The sequence below is a fragment of the Anomalospiza imberbis genome, chromosome 6 (genome assembly GCF_031753505.1).
Source record: "Anomalospiza imberbis isolate Cuckoo-Finch-1a 21T00152 chromosome 6, ASM3175350v1, whole genome shotgun sequence".
Lineage (NCBI taxonomy): Eukaryota > Metazoa > Chordata > Aves > Passeriformes > Viduidae > Anomalospiza > Anomalospiza imberbis.
The window spans coordinates 16,244,079-16,260,938 of NC_089686.1; the positions used below are offsets into that span (position 1 = coordinate 16,244,079).

Below are 16,860 nucleotides of genomic sequence, written 5' to 3' on the forward strand. Positions count from 1 at the left end.
AGATGTCCTGCTCTTTTCCTTGTTAGATCAGTAGCATCTTTATGCTCTTCCTAGCAAAGACTATGCCTCTGGTAAAATCACTGGCCATGTCTGAAATACTTGTTTATGTTTTCAACAGGGCAAGACAGGAGAATTGAATCAGCTGTTAAATGAAGTTAAATCAATGCAGGAAAAGGCTGTTACTTTTCAGCAAGAGAGAGACCAAGTCATGGTAGCACTCAAACAGAAGCAAATGGAGAGCAGTGCCCTGCAGAGTGAGGTACCACCAAATAATTTATAGTTGCAAGAAATAAATGAAAAAAGAATAAGAAATTGCATCTGTAATATTTTTTTTTATTATTTTAGTAGCAATCACTTGTTAAAAGCACTTAAAATTAATACGCTTGCAGTGCGCTTCAATGGATATGTGTTACATTTTTTGCTTAATTTTTTTTTTGTATGAAGTGGTAGTCCAAGCAACTTAAGGTATGTTCTACACAGGTACAGCATTTGCATGAGAAGGAGCAGCGCCTAAATCAGGAACTGGAGAGGCTGCGGAATCACCTTTTAGAAATGGAAGACTCGTACACCAGAGAAGCTTTAGCTGCAGAAGACAGAGAGGTCAAGCTAAGAAAAAAGGTTTTGATTTTGGAAGAAAAACTTGCATCCTCATCTACTGCAGTGGAGAATGCCAGGTAGTCTTAAATATCACAGTTAACTAAACTGGTGCTGATGCCTCTATTAAACTGAGCTGCTATCCTGTAACATATTCAGCACTTGAAAAAACAAAAAGATACAAACTTTTGTTACTCAGAATCACAAGGGTGATTTGAAATATACTTGGCTATTGTCGAGAATGTAATGTATTTGTCCTTTCAGTAGCAACTATTGCAACCTTGCATCATCAACGCTGCTTAGAACTAGAAAAAATCCTTAACCCATTAATTTAGTTGTGTGTTAAAAAAGTTTGAAAGAGTCTTATTTTATACACTTCAGTGCACAGATGTGCATTGTCTGTGACTGTCATGCCTTGTGAATTGGTTTCAAGACACATAGACATTTGTACTTTGTGCCTGATACCATGGAAAATATACACTGCTGAGAACTTCCTTCTTCATAGTGTAAACATATGGAGCAAGGTGCACTGAATTCCTCGGGTGCAGCAGAATCTGGGGGGCTAGAATATTTTTGCACAATGGGAACCCAAGTGGAGCTTTTAGTTGTTAGTAAGTAGCAAGATATACTGAGTTCTTGGAGACTGGGGCTAAAAGTAAAAACTCGTAGAAAGACCTTTGATTCATAGTAATCGAAGCAGACAATTAGGAAGATATGGATTTTTTTTTTGTAAAGATACTGTTATAATAATGAATAAAAACTAGGATTTTTTTCTAATGCATTTCAAACAAAAGAAGTTAATTGGGATTTTTTTCTTTGCCAAAATTTTGTTGCCAGACTTCTTTTAAATCACTTTTTAGGTTGGTTTTGTTTGGTTTTTTTTAAAGAGGAATCGGGGGGAAAATGCCATAATTTTTGTAAATTGAGCTCAAAAATTTTGGTAAGCTATTTTTGGTGGGATTTAATTTTCACTGTGATAACTTCTGTTATTTAAGTAATGTATCCTGTTTTCATTAAGTCATCAGGCTAGTCTGCAAGTTGAATCTTTGCAAGAGCAGTTAAACCTAGTTTCCAAGCAGAGAGATGAAACTGTGCTGCAGCTGACCATCTCCCAGGACCAAGTGAAGCAGTATGCACTGTCTCTGGCCAACCTGCAGATGGTACTAGAGCAGTTCCAACAGGGTAAGGTTTGTCAAGAAGTAGCAAAGATTGCAACAAGTATTTTGCAACTGGAATAGTTACCACATTTTGGTGCTTTTGAAGTATTAGTTACCTCGTTTCCTTTTTGATAGCCTGAACTCCAGAATCTGTTGTCTAGTAAAAAAAACTTCAAAAAGCAATTCTATGAAAACTGTTGATCAATATCACATTTATGAAATTTGAATTCCACCTCTGCCTCGTGAAGACCAGATATGATAATGCTGAGGTTTTGCAATTGCATGTCCCAAGAAGAGTTACATGTTGTAAATTAAGATAGTTTTGTTTTGTCTCTAATTTTTAATTCTTTAGAAGAAAAAGCTATGTATTCAGCTGAGCTGGAGAGACACCAAAAACAGAGTGCAGAATGGAAGAAGAAAGCAGAAAACCTAGAAGAAAAAGTTGTATCATTGCAGGTGGGCTGAGTAATGAAATTGAACCGTGTGAAACTAAATTGTAATTTTTCACTGAGCAAGCAAAGTACCCGACCCTCTGCTGACCCTCTATATTTGAGGGTGTTTACAATCCAGTTTTTTGAAAGAACAAGTAATTGCAGTCTCTTCATCTCTTATGTCTGATGTGTGTGGTATTAGGGTAATTGTGATAGTGATCTCCCTGCTTCTCTTTTTGTCCCTTTCCTACCCTCTATTTAGGTGAGTTTAGAAGAGGCAAATGCTGCTCTGGATGCAGCATCCAGGCTTACTGAGCAGCTTGACATCAAAGAGGAGCAAATTGAAGAGCTTAAGAAAGAAGGTAACTACATTTCTTTCATTATTGCTTAAAATATTTCAGGCAGCTGAGGAGGCAATGTAGTATTCCTAGAAACTTAACTAAATTCATATCCTATGAGAGACTAATTCTGTGCCATATTCTGAGGACTTCTTTGTTAATAAAACAAACATGAAAAAGTATGTTTACCTTCTGTTAGAGATCTTTCTCAAAAGAAAGACCAGTAGAAGATTTTTGGAGTTTGGGGGTTTTTCCCTTTATAAACACCAAGACACTTGATTTAGCTCTGTAAGTATCTTTTTAAAAAGCTCGTGAAATACCAAATGTTGTCAGATTTTCCGCAGTAGTTAGCACATTTGACATAGATACAGGAGTACAGTGAGGTAGAGATAAAGGTGTGCAGTTGGTAAGAGACATAGAGGCAGCAGCTCTTGCACAGATGTGACTGCCATCTCTGCTGGATGCAGTGGTACCTCTTGCTTTGAACATATGCAACTAATTATTGCTACACCTTTATAAATGATAATAAGTCTTACTCTTGTAATAAGTGATGTTTTCTTGAAGCATTCTTGGTTATGACAGATAGGTGATGTGAGATATCATTTGAAAGTTTTCAAGATTCCAGCAAGAACTCTACAAGAGTCTATTGCGTTTCTGCTACATGTTTGAATGTGTACTTACTTAAACTTAAATCTTTCTAAGTGCAATTTGGCATCCAGGTGGGCATCATAGAAGTGCTCCCTGAATTCACATATGAATTTTATAAGCTAAATTAAATTTCAAACTGCTGCATAACGTACAATTATTGATCTGTTTTTGGATTGACTGATCTGTATAGCTATGTCTCACTACTGACATCCACAGCAAAAGTTCACAAGCACGCTGGATTGAAATTAACTTTGGCATAGGCAAATACTGCACTCTTAATTGGGAAGTTCTTCATTACTGTTTAATTTTGATGTTAAACCCTTGCATAAGAAAGCAGGAGGGGTTTAAGCTCAGAGAGAATACTGAGTATCAAGCAGTGTTGTATTGGCAAGCAATTTACTTTATAAAATGGAATTGTTGCATAAAGAGCACAGCACTTTAATGTTGTTTGTACAGTAAATCATGATTTTTATAGAAAATAAAATAACACTTCGTATTCTCTATTTATACAAGAAAACATAAAATGTCTTATTGCAAATAGGCCAAATACATTCCCAGACACAGTTTTGTTAGCCAAATCTTTTGAAGGATTTCTTCATGGATTTTTTTGGCAGAAGAAGTGATTTTAATGGAAAAGTATAAGATGTACCAGATGCAGTTTTCTGGATTGCCATAAATGGTTAACAAATTATTGGAGACTGTAAATGTCTGGTTTACAGCAGTCCATGCTGAATTTTGGCTCAGGACCTTTTTGTTACTTAGTCTTTTCATACAGTCGAAGTACATGTTAAGTCCTTTTCAGCTGTAGGATTCTATTTTAGAGGGAAATGTTCCATTTAAAAATATTTTTAATGATAAAATTGCATAATCACTGTGGATGGAATATAGCTGTGTAGTGGTCCTGAAAAGTTGATCCTCTTTGATAAAATGTTTTTTTCATTTAAATTATTAATACTTTTGTTTTAAAATCCATCATAAAGGAATAAATGAAATGAATAAAAATTGGAAAAGCAATTCACAATTGTCCTGCTTTGTAGAGAAATAGCAACAGTGTAAAATTTAATTGAAATTTGTTTTCAAATGCTGCTTGTTTATCTTTTTGTGGCATTAGTAGTATAACTCTCTTTATTCCCTTCTGTTCTGTGGACATCCAAATAACAACTCACTTATGTGTGCTCCTGCAGCTGTATCATTCTAGAATCATATTACCTATGTTTTCCTTCAAGTACTGGTGTTCTATTTAACCATATTTACAAAGTAGCATAAATTTTAAGTAAATGTAAGCTTTGAAACCATGGATTAATTCTCCTGTGCCTTACACTGGTGTATTGACGGAGGAGTGCTGAAGAGCAGTCACATTATTGGAATGGATTTTGATGCATATGGATATAGAAGTTAAAAGATATGTTGTTGTATAATACATGTTTTGCTTTAGTTTTTAACTTGCTTTGAATGAGGAGCTTACTCTGTGTGTTCCTTGAATAAGAACTTTCCCAGCATGACATTAGTTTGTTCTATTGTGTACTCCTTAAAATTCATATTTGTGAAGTAAAATGTTTGTATAAAGATGTGGAGTATTTGAACAGGGCATATTAGGTTGTATCCATTTCACAGACTGGCTCTTTGATGTGTATATATATGAAATCTTTGTGTGAATTCTCAAGGAGTTAATTAATTAGTGTTAATTGAGAACTATGTTTTGTCAACATAGTTGTGGCATGCATTTAGTAAAGATTGAAAGTTGTGGAAATGAGCGGAATCCTTTCTATGCACCACAGATTATTTGAAGGTTGTAAAAATCCATAGAAGTCATTTTTCTTATAAAGACATTGAAGCTTTTTAGAAATTAACTATGAGCTAGATAAACAAAAGTGTATCTTTTGTGGCTTTTAAATGAAGTATTTTTAATTAACATGAGCCCAAAAGTTGTTAAAAACTAAGCTGATCAGCAGTTTTTCCAAAGGATTTGGCGGTAATCATTACACCTCCTAGGGAGAGAGGAGAAAAAGTTCTTCCTTTCTGCTTATATCTGTAAGGTAGAGTTGGTCTTCACACGGACAGTCCATGGTATAGTATATTTGTCAAGTTTTTGTGTGTGAATAAGGCTTAATCGTACTTTTATTAGGCTTCAGAGGTAGTATGTTGCAGAACCCCTGTTTGGTGAGAAATGATGCTTTTGGAGTCTTTATGGCCTTAGGCCACCTCACATTCATTGACATAGAATTCTGGCCTATTTATTCAGCTTTCAGGCCATGATGCCTGACTGAAGTGTTTGCCATTTTTCTCTGTCTTGTTTTTGGTTCATGGTAGCTGTGGCATTTCATCTCTCCCATTCATGTTTTTCTTCCTGAAAGTATGAGTAATCTTGCATAAGTCTGCCTCTCCTGCTAGTATACTGAATTATGAAGCGCAACACTGTTTCTACAATGCGTTAGTGTGTCCCAGCATTCTGTTTCCAGGGCTTGCATCAGTCACAGGAGTGGGAAGGCTCCAAGCAGAACACACCCTCAACAAGCTCCTGATGTTGCTGTGCTAGCCAGTAATTAATCTAGGAAACTTGAGAACTCCTTGGTGTTTCAAAGGCTGTACCAACCTGATAGTAGGGTACACAGAATACCTGGGCTTGGATAATATTGGAGGTTATGGGCAGAGATCCAAAAGACCTGATGCCAACATGGAGTTTCGTCATTTTGAAAAAGATTGCCACCACAGGACTACAGGCCTTGCTGAAGAGTTTCTTTCTAGTTCTGTATTATTTAGATAGAAAAGAGCAGCTCATCAGACCTTCTGCAATAATTAATGTGTGGTCTGTACCTCAGCTTTGAGTATCATTCCTGAAATTTCAGCTTGTGGTTTTGAGTAGCAATGACTTACTAAGTTGACACTTTTTAAAAAAAATCTCATTGATTTTATGGTTTTGTTTTTTACTTAAAAGCATCATAGCAATATTTATGGAAGTATGTATTACTGATCAATTTTGCAACAGTGTTTCAAAGATTTTGTTTCTTTTGCTGTGACATTACATTTATAGGTGAGATCAAAAGCGAAATGTTAGAAGATGTGCAAAATAAATTAATGAACCTTATGAACAGCACAGAAGGAAAAGTGGACAAGTAAGTCTTTAATGAAAGATTTGGTCTAAGTTTTTAGGTTTATTCCTCGCAATGTGCAGATGTGGCACTCACAGTTGCAGGTGTAGTAGAGGACTGTACTTCTGTATGTTGCCTTGTAATTACACTTTTATTATTTTGACATTTTTCAATTGCTTGGTGGTTGTAAATAGTCTTTTTGATTAGTAAAACCAATAGATATGTGACTTTGGCTCACTGATGTGTTTCTTAAGTAGAAGTGCACTTCTCTAGCATGAGCTCTGCAAATGGAGATAAGAGTTCTTAATGAACATATTTTATAATGTTCAGGGTGTGAACAGCAAGCCTTTTCATGTATCTGCATCACCTGGATGTCATGTAAATCTCTTCCTTGGTCCTTTTTTTTTCTTTCTACCCAATAGAACTGAAAGAGAAATAGGCACATGGGCTCCCTTGCCCCCTTCATTAAGTCTTGGTTTGGGACTACGTGGAGTTTTCTTTTTAAATGCTCTGCTGAATTAAGATCTTAGAACAAGCATTTTCCCTGACAGTAGTATGTACATCCAGATTTGCTCGTGTTACCATTCGGTTTCACCTCACTGCCTACAGTATTGCTACTACTGTCCAAATCCACACTGTGTAAGAAATGTAATAACTTAGAGGAAATTGGTGAGGTACCCTTTAGTTATTTGTATTTAATGTGTTTATTTGTATTACTGTAAATTAGGCGAGAGTATGAGAAATAAATGCATCGATATTGTGGTGTCAGCTGTTACACAATAGCAGCTTGTATAACTACCTTCTTTTATTCTGCAGATTGTTGATGAGAAATCTCTTTATTGGACATTTTCATACTCCAAAAAACAAACGTCTTGAAGTGTTAAGGTTAATGGGAAGTATCTTGGGACTGAAAAAGGAGGAACTTGATCAGGTAATACTTTGCAGAAAACTAGGTGCTTTTTTCTCTTTTTTTTTTCTTTTTCTTTTTTCTTTCTTTTTTTTTTTCCTTTTTCTTTTTTCCTTTCTTTTTTCTTTTCTCTTTTTCCTTTTTTTTCTCTTTTCTTTTTTTCTTTTTTTCAGTATCCTTACCTGAAAATGGAATGACTTGCTGCTGAACTAAATGTCCCTGCACATTTTTTGGAGAAAGTGTGTTTTTTCTTCTTTCGTCTCACCTTTTTTTTTATGTGGGACTTGTTAATGTTTTTTATACGATGATCTTAATCTTTCGATAATGTTGTTTTAGTAGGGTAGATTTCATTTTGCTGAGGAATGCTAATGCAGAAAGGAAAGGATTTTGTGCTGTTGTGTAGAGTAGCTGTAATATATCAGTTACAGAAAAGTAAGCCTGTTAAATATTTACCAGTAGTTATTGTGAAAAATGTGAGGCTTATGCTTTTAAATAAAGAGGCAAGTTTTTAGACTGCCACCTCATTGGGAGGTGGAGAATATGCTTTTGACAATAATAAAAATTTGTATTTATCTCTAAGACTGCCATATTATGTGGCATTGCAGCTCATTTATTCACTTTCTTTTATGTGCTGCTTTATTTTTGTTGTTTCCTAACTTTGTTTTCTTTAAATACTTCTCTAGTTACTATCTGAGGAGCAAAGAGGAGTTACAAGATGGGTGACTGGCTGGCTTGGTGGAGGAGCTGGGTCAAAGAGTGTTCCTAGCACACCTTTGAGACCAACTCATCAGAACATTTTTAATAGTGTAAGAATTAATCATTCATTCTCTTGGTTTGAGTGGAAAAATGGGGAAGTTGCATATTATTGCTCATGTTTGGTTCATCAGTATATTGAGCTGCATTTACTGGTGCTGCTGTATCTTGCATTGTTTTGTGCAACTGCTTTGGCAAAAGATTTTTTCCTGCACTAAGGAAATATTTAGACATTGAAAATTATACAGTGATAAATCTTGTCTTCTAATGCAGAAGACAGTTACTGTTCCACTGGTTCCTGGCATCACTATTCTTGCAGTATGGATTTCATCTTGCAAATTATGAATGCTGAAAGTTAAATGTATGTGAGAGTATGGAATTACACAATTCTCAACAGTACAGAATACCATGGCATTGTGTTTTCATGACTGTGTTCCCATATGTCCTTTAAATTGAAACTGAAAAGCTTTTTCAGCTGCTGCAGCTAGTTCCTCTTACGTATAGCATATAAAACTGATATTTAAAGTTTTCAAATAGTGTAAAGCAGCAAATCTCATAGCATGATCCATGGCAGTAGTTTATCTATGGAGCTTTCCATTTTGCAGGCCAGTAAATAAAGTACTCAAGGACCGAGCACTGAGGGATTAGGGTTTTTGGATTGACTGGTTTTTTGCTCAGTTGAGCTAGAAATGTTGAGAATGGAACCCTGTAAATCATCTTGAAGTATAGGGATTGTTTTTTTCTCCCTAAAATACTGCAGGCACATAGGCCACTAAAGGACTGTGGTCTGATTAACTGTAGAAGTAAAAGAGAAAAAGTAATAATTTTGTGTGAATAGTACAGAGTTTACTAAGCCAAATTTTATGTTGTCATGCTACGGACACCTTAATCATTCCATGCTTCCTTTGAGATTCTTCATGAAATAAAGCTTACATGGGCTATAAGAGAAAAGATTGGCTTTTATGTGTTTCTGGAGGAGAGATTGGTTGAGCAAAGACAAAGGAAATACTGTGATGTCAGTAATAGCATAGAATTCTTGAAATAACTGGCTTAAATCAATAATGGAACCATGGTAGAAGTATGCATGAAGTATGCATGTTATCTTTAGAGTTTATCAATTTTATATAAATGTCTCTTAGTGAGACAACAACAGAGAGTGTATTTTGAAAATAAATTTCATTGCCACTCACTGAGGTCTGCTTAGTACCAAGTACAAGTAAAAAACTGATTGCAGGCTGTTGACAGCTTTTTATTTTATGTATATATGTATTTTTGACTTAGTGCTTTTCACCAGAGTATCAGTGAAATATAATAACTAGTAGCTTCTTATAGTCTTTTTCAGAACTGTTTGTGAAATTCCTTGAAACTGAATCTTGCCCAAGCCTTCCCCCACCCAAGCTCTCTGTTCATCACATGAAACCTTTAGGAGCAGCAGGAACTGGTAAAACTAGCAGTACTCCACCCAGCAGTCAAATGCAAGGTAACATTCTAATCTTTACACAGAACATAACTAAGGGTAGAATTTTCAAGAGGATTTTAATGCTTCTGTGCTTCCTCACTTGTAAATTATGAACTTGATTTCTTCTCCCCAACCATGTCCTACTTTTTTTTTTTAATTCCTCTCCTATCTCTCCTTCCCACTACATCTATACCGTACTTTCTAAACTCTCAATACAGAAGATTAGAGGGACCAAATTCTCTTTGATATAGGAAGGATTTAACAGCACCTGTTAGAGCCAAACAGTTGCTGTGTAGACAACTTCATATGGTGTCGCAGTGGACCTAGTCCTGATTTTCAGCATCCCTATTGATCAGCTTGTGTTGAAGCGAGTGAAGAATGCAAGTAATACAACTTTGCAGTGTCTCTCTGGTGTGTAGAACCTGATCTCTCAGAGAGGACCAGAATAAAATCAGCTAAGTATATGGCCTGGTATGAAATCTCTGTGAGCTGTGCAGGAATGTTGACTTTGACTGTTGACTTTTTCTAAGACAGAGAACAGTTCAGCTTATATTATGCGTGTTAAATTAATGTACTTTTGTTTTAAATAATTTAAAATTCAAATCTTCAATTTAGCTGGTCCAGTTTGTTCTTAATTTTTTTGCATGTGCTTAAGACTTCACCTTAATATAGGCCTGCTGGTTTGCAGAAGCTTGTTTTGTTTGAAACTTAGCTGTAAACTCAAAAGAAAATTAAAACAAAAAGCCCTGAACACCAAACCCCTACATATTGTATGAGTACAGAGATAGAGAGAGATGCTAAAAAACCCTCTTTCAATTCACCTAAAGCAGTTGGATGTTACAAAGTGCTGTTTATTTATGGGGGTTTTCTTGGGGCTGACCCTGGGGAAGCTGTGCCTTGTGTTGGGAAACCTTCCTGTGCTCTGCACTGTTGTGCATGTGCTCTTACACCTCTGCACAGTGCTGGAGTCGGTGTGACATTCTTCATGTCTGTCATTGCAAAGGTGAAGTGAACTGCAAAGGGTGGTCATGTTGCCTGTCACGTGTGCTTGTTTTCTTGGGTAGCTTGAGCTGTTTTTACAGGGTTTTGGTGGTGGACTTGGCATTGCTGGATTAACAGTTTGATTTGATTTTAAGTGTCTTTTCCAACCTAAAGGATTCTATGGTTCTATGAGAGTAGTCAAGAGACAATAAAAGTCTTTGAAGGTGTCTACAGTCCATGGCAGGGAGATTTTCAAGGCATTACATGTTGCAGAAGTAATAGGCAGTTTTAAAACATCTCTCTGAACAAATGCTGAAAATTCGGATAGATTTAGGAATGCTTTTTAACAAAGTGTTCTCATTGTTGGTTTGGGTTTTTCTGTATTCCAGATTCCCCAGTCTCGGGAATGGGTAGAAGACCAGATGCAAATCCATTTTTAGCACCTCGATCTGCAGCAGTGCCTCTCATAACACCAGCTAGTAGTTCTGGACATCTGCTTATGAAACCTATTTCTGATGCATTGCCTACTTTTACACCACTGCCAGTGTCCCCTGATGCCAGTGCTGGTGCTGTATTGAAAGACCTCCTAAAACAATAGATGATTTTATATCAGGATAATGATGGTAGCACTTTAAGGAAAATGAGAACACTATGTTGTATATAATTTACCACAATGAGGCCTTCTGTAAAAAGTCATTTATTTGATTGCAATTGTACCTTGCTTTTCTTGTACTTACAAACTTATCAGTGCTTCAGAAATTCTTATGGTGGAATGAATAATTGCCTTCTGTATAGCAGGCATTCATTTTGGGTGTGGGTTAAATATTTAACTGAGAAAAAAATCTATCTTGTTGCTAGATTGTCACAAGAGAAATTAAAGGATTTTTAAACCTTAGGTATACTGGGTTATTTCAGATATGCATAGACAGCATTAGCTCTTTGATGTTGAGATTTGTTTTTCCATTAAAATTATCTGCCACTTACCTTCAAGAAACAGAACTAAAAAAATAAATTAAACACCCAATTAATAGTGTTTATTCAAGGTACTTTTGGACATGTATCTCTTATTTACAAGTTTGATTACATTTGGGGGCAATTTGAGGCACATTAATCTCTTTGCCCAATGATTTGAGGTACCCCCCACAGACTAAGAGCTGTTTTCAGCAGTCAAGCCCATCAGCACCAAGGAGTTAACTATGGAAGTGAGGCTTCACATCCATGTGAAGAATGGGTAATTTAGCAGATGATACATTCATATATATAAAGACACTGTGCTCTAATGGTCCAAGGTGTATATATGAGAAACTTTTTATCTTGCAAGATTTTATAGATCCAAAAAGAAACTTAAAGCTTGAACATATGTATAAAATTAAAAGGGAGGAAGGTGCTTGCTTATCTCAAATGTGTAAATAGGTCTTTGTACAACCAAGGCCAAAGTCAATTATTCTGTAAATTTTGCTGTGATAACTTGTGCACTTTGTTTAACAGGTAAAGAATGAAGTTGCATACTAAAGAATAAGAGTCATCCTCATAGTGAATCTGAGATAAAACATCTTCGGTTTAAAATGTGTAATTTCTAAGTCTTTTTATATGCCTCTCCTTGTTAATTCAGTGTTAAGGTAACTGTTGTGCAAGTTCTATATTAGAACTGTCAATCTTCTTCATTTTCATTACAGTTCTGGATAAAATTGTTGTAAGAGTTATATTTAAATAAAAGTAATTAGTGAACTTGTACAGAATCAGCCAAAATAATGCAAGAAATCTTTGCATTTATTTATATAGAGGTCATATAGTGAATTTTGTTGATTGCCTTGAAACCTAGCAAAGGTTTTTTATTTGCTGTACTTAATTTAAGAGCTGTTTGAAACCCTTTTCTCCAATATAGTAATGTTTCATGGAAGACTTAGCAAATTTGTAACGGGATTGACCTACCATATTGGATTTTGATTTTAAATTTTTTACCCAATTATGGGCAGTTTGGCAGTTTGATTTCTGAAAAGATAGCAGCCAGATATTTACCAAAGTAAATTCTGTGTTATGTAGTAAATGTAATGAGAATCTCAAATTACCTCAGCTGAGAATACTGCAGTTAGATACTTCAAATGTGCATCTTCATTTAAACTGGACTGGAACAGCTACCTTTTTTTTTTTCTATACAGCAATTATAAAGAAAAGTGAAATCAGATGGCTTCTGTGCAATCTCTCTTGGTCTCGTAGTCATGTCTGTTTAATGGTATATAGCTGCTTTGCAATAAAATTGCCTTTTGGTGAGCCAAAGCAGAAGGAAATGGTTAGTTTTTTAAAATTATGTGACTTGTGTGTTGTAAATTACAAATGGAGTCATGCTGCTCACAATTCTCTGAAGATACTAACTGAGCAGTTCTTAACTTTTTTAATGCATTTTTTTTCTTCTTTAACTGCAGAGAACTTAATATGTACACATTTCTCTTTCAGGAAACTTTCTAAATTCCAATAAAGAAGACATAGTAAGACCATTTATTTCTGCATGCTGTAAATCAGTTCTGTTTATACACTAAGCTATGAGTCTGAACAGGGAAATCTAATACCAGGCAGAGGTACTGAAGAACTTCAGAGTTCCTCATTAAGCTCCTTGATGGAGACAAAAATCTTCTACAGCAGAGATACAAACAGCTTCAGTCCTTAAGTCCTTGAAGGTGAGCTCTGCCCTCATGGCTTAGAGGTTTCTTTTTCTAAGGCTTATTCCACAGGTACGTTGGTGAGGTTTGATGCTTTGTTAGAAATCAACTGGACTCTGTGTTCCAGGCAGTACTTTTGTGCAGAAAAGTATAGAGCAACTTCATTATTTTGTTTCTTTCTTCCTTCTTTGAATGTTTCACAGACCATTACAAACATTCAAGCTTTGTTTTCATTGAATGATTAGTAGATATATTTTTTCCTCTAATTTTTCTTCAGTGTTTACTTTGTTCTTGATAACTTGTTCCATATATAGTTGCCTTTCCAGTTTCCCACATGTACATACGTGACTCATGTAGTCTGTCCTGTTGATTGTGTAGGTCTTTCACACAGCAGCATGAGGAAAAAAATCTCTGGAATTTATGAACAAGGTGCAGCAGCTGAAATTTTTCATTCTTTCATTTAACATAATTGTTTTCTGTGACTTTTACAAGGAAAAAAATGGTATCTGATTCTCCTAGTTTTGGTCTAACAAGCTGTCAGTTGTCATTAGTTGTAAGGTAACAGAATTCTAGAAACAGATTCATTTTGCAAGCTTGATGTAAGGGGGAAAATGAAAGTTAGGATTTTCCCTTCTTCTCTTTAGGTCTTCTAATTTTTTTGCTGTTCTTTTGTTCTCCTGCATTCCATGAAAAGAGAAGGAAGTAACTGGTTGATCTTTCTAATTGCCGCTGTAAAGGAATGCACAGTCTGGTGTTTGGGAACGTTCCTGCATTACACCAGCTAGTCACAGCAATATAGTTTCACACATTATAGTGACAGTGTAGAAATAACTGGTTTTTTTTACCAAGTGCCAGTTCCCTGCATTTTATTATTGTTTCTTTTTGCCATTCTTGACTGTTTTGCATAAGTAGTTAGCAATAAGGCAGGCGATCTGAACTACGTATTGGAGTGACTGATAGCTAAAGTAGAAGAGACAGAATGGAAGGTGCTTGCCATGTAAGTATTTCACATTTTTACATACCTCATGAAGACTTTGCAGTTATTTAATGTCTTCTTATAGCTTGTGTTGATATACTGCTGGGTTTTTGGTATTTTCATAGAATCATGAAATGGCCTGGTTTGGGAGGGACCTTCAAGGTCATCCAGTTCCAACTCTGCTGTCATAGGCAGGGACACCTTTCACTAGACCAGGTTTTTCAAAGCCCCATCCAACCTGGCCTTGAACACTTCAGCGGGGGGGATCCACAGCTTCTCTGCATAACCTGTTCCAATGTCTCACCACCCTCACAGGGAAGAATTTATTCTTAATATCTAATCAAACCCTACCCTCTTTCAATCTGTCTAATGAAACCTACCCTCTTTCAAGCTATAGTCTGTGAGAAAAGCGAAAAAAGTATTATAATATTTGAATTATGGTCAACTATTATTAGAAGTTTTTGCCAGTTATTGATAGAAGAGAGTTTAGAAGCCCTGTGACATGTGGCATTGCAACAAGCACTGACAGGCCACAGACCAATGGATCAGGGAAACAAGTATCAGGGAAACAAGTTATTTATACCCATGTTTTGTGTTTGTTAACAAAATGAGTGAGCTGACCCTTGTACGAACAACCTGGAATGTTCTATCTCCCTTAGTTTAAAGGATATCTAACTCTTCAGAGAGCTACCTGGATATTGTTTGAATATCAGCCAGTATCACAAAGGTAAAAGGAATCTTGGCAGTACCGTGTAGTTAACCCCAAGTTTTTCATTTTTGACATCAGATGCTGCCTGTATTTCCCCCCAGTGAATTTCCAGATGGTCATGCAAGGTGGATTGAATGGCAGCATGATCAGATATGGGAGTACAGACCAAGGAGGTTTTACAGATTTGAGGCAGCTAGGAATTATTTATTTCATGTCACTTATGAAATAGTAGCTATCAGCCAGCACTATAGTACAGCCACTTAGTATCTAACTGTTGATGGAATAGTCGAAGGGGTTAGGAAAAAGAAGTGTGTAACACACTCCAAGTGCTGCATATTTTGTCATTTGGCAGCTTTCTGCCAAGGCTCTCCTACAAGGTGAGCAAAGTCAGATGATTGATTTTGAGGTAGTAAAAGCTGACCGGTGGCATCTCCTGACTCCCTAGAATGAGAAGCACTGTTAGACACAACCCTCTGAGAACAGAATGCTCAAAGAGTTAAAAGGCTTCAAATCTAACTTTTTGTAAATTAGGGAGTAGGGAGCTAAGGCTATTCTAAGGTTTTGAAAATTATTTTGACCTTTACAAGGCTGCAGAGAAAGTAAGAAGCCCACATTAAGTTTGGCAGAGGCAGATGGATTTTTAGAACTAAATAAAGCTACCCTCATTTGTACAACTTAGGTAGCCCGAATCCATGAGTTTCCTGATCAGTTAGTGGTAGCATGACCAAAAGAATATATTTAGCCTAAGCAACAAAGTGGCAACTGGATGTAAATAGAGCAACAGAGGTAGTAGCAGTTTTGAGTAAATCAGGAATAAGAAGCTGGATAAGAGTATTAGTTCCTAAATGGAAACAAGTATAAGAGATGCAAGCTGCAAACATTATTTCACATAATCCATTAGGCTGGAAAAGACTTCTGAGATCATCGAGTCCAAGCTTTGACCAAATATACCTTGTCAACTAGACCATGGCACAGTGTCATTGCTTGACAGCCCTTTCTGTGAAGAAATTCCTCCTGATGTCCAACCTGAACCTTCCCTGGGGCAGCTTGGGGCTGCTGTCCTCTCATCTGGTTACCTGGAAGAAGAGATGCTGACTTCCACCTGGCAACGTCCTCCTTTGGGGTAGTTTTAGAGAGTGATAAGGTCACTTCCTCAGGAGAATAGAGATCATGAGAGTGATTCCAGACACTGTTTGGGGGCAGGTGTCCAAGAAGCTGCATAGAGAAAGGGAAATAAGGGATTCAGGTTTCAGCTACTCATGGAGAAAGCCAACCACAGATTGTAAAATTAACCTTTATGTAAAACTGATTCCTTATCTCCTGCAGTACTTTTCTTTATTGTTATAAGGTATTAATGTATTTGAGTGATGCTTTTGTTTGTAATAAAAGGGTATTTTCAGGACTACAAGCGAATTACTGAGTTGATTCTGGTTCACCTGTGTGTTTTGGTTTACGTGCTATACCAGGGAAACAACACTAAATTGTAGCAGGAATAAAACTATTGTAAAGAAAGTGGTTTGAATGGTAGACTGGAGCATTGAAAAATAGTAATTAAAACTGAAACTTTTTCTGGAAATAGATTTGGAAAATATTTAGACTGCACGTCGCTCTATGCTTAAGTAGTGGGTGCCAATAAAAATGAAGGCAAACAGAACACTGCCTTATTTTTGACAATAGGAGCAGTAACAGATGTAACAGTTTTCAGCTAACTTAGAGAAGGCTTATTATGAACCTACAAAAATTTGAGGAGTACAGAATTCTAAAGAAAATGAATGAGTCATAGCTAGGATTGCCAGATCTGTCTGGACCCAGTTGCAGACTGAATAGCACATTGTCTGCAGAGTGCTCTTGATGAAGGACCTTCAGAGCACCACTGCAGGCAGAGGGGTTGCAGGTGGTACCTCTGTCCTTACTGGACTCTGAACAGGACAGCAACTATGGTGTGCTTCCCAGAACCTGCCAAGTAGGCAGGGCTGGAGATTCCAGGACCCTGCTGCACTCTGATGTTCTTCTCCTACACTGAACCAGTAGTTCCAACTGCCTTGTACAGATACTTAAATAGCCTGATGCTTTGCTGGCAACCTGAAGCCTTCATTGCCCTGGCCAAATGGGACTAGGCAATCTAGTTCATGAAAGAAAAGATTTTCACTAGAAACTCAAA

At 36.5% G+C, this 16,860-nt stretch overlaps 2 protein-coding genes across 6 annotated transcripts in view; both read left to right on the forward strand.

The window, feature by feature from the left end:
* Window positions 1–12,852, forward strand: part of TRIP11 (thyroid hormone receptor interactor 11) — a 28,008-nt gene extending 15,156 nt beyond the window's left edge. Inside the window, exons 11-20 of one of the 3 annotated variants that reach the window (XR_010999842.1) lie at window positions 119–259; window positions 481–674; window positions 1,613–1,776; window positions 2,104–2,207; window positions 2,445–2,544; window positions 6,200–6,281; window positions 7,074–7,188; window positions 7,504–7,596; window positions 7,848–7,970; window positions 9,250–9,342. Coding sequence is in view for 2 of the 3 variants with exons in the window: in XM_068192589.1 (XP_068048690.1) it covers window positions 119–259; window positions 481–674; window positions 1,613–1,776; window positions 2,104–2,207; window positions 2,445–2,544; window positions 6,200–6,281; window positions 7,074–7,188; window positions 7,848–7,970; window positions 9,250–9,397; window positions 10,747–10,955 (1,380 nt within the window). In the remaining variant the exon portion in view is untranslated. Of the gene's footprint in view, window positions 1–118; window positions 260–480; window positions 675–1,612; window positions 1,777–2,103; window positions 2,208–2,444; window positions 2,545–6,199; window positions 6,305–7,073; window positions 7,189–7,503; window positions 7,597–7,847; window positions 7,971–9,249; window positions 9,398–10,746 lie in introns of those variants that run through there. The other 2 variants (XM_068192589.1, XM_068192590.1) reach the window with 2 other exon arrangements.
* Window positions 12,853–12,892: 40 nt separating this feature from the next.
* The window catches only part of FBLN5 (fibulin 5), a 56,125-nt gene continuing 52,157 nt past the window's right edge, over window positions 12,893–16,860 (forward strand). For 2 of the 3 annotated variants that reach the window (XM_068192591.1, XM_068192592.1), the window contains exon 1: window positions 13,057–14,717. The gene's annotated coding sequence lies outside the window, so the exon portion shown is untranslated. Of the gene's footprint in view, window positions 13,033–13,056; window positions 14,718–16,860 lie in introns of those variants that run through there. The other variant, XM_068192593.1, reaches the window with a different exon arrangement.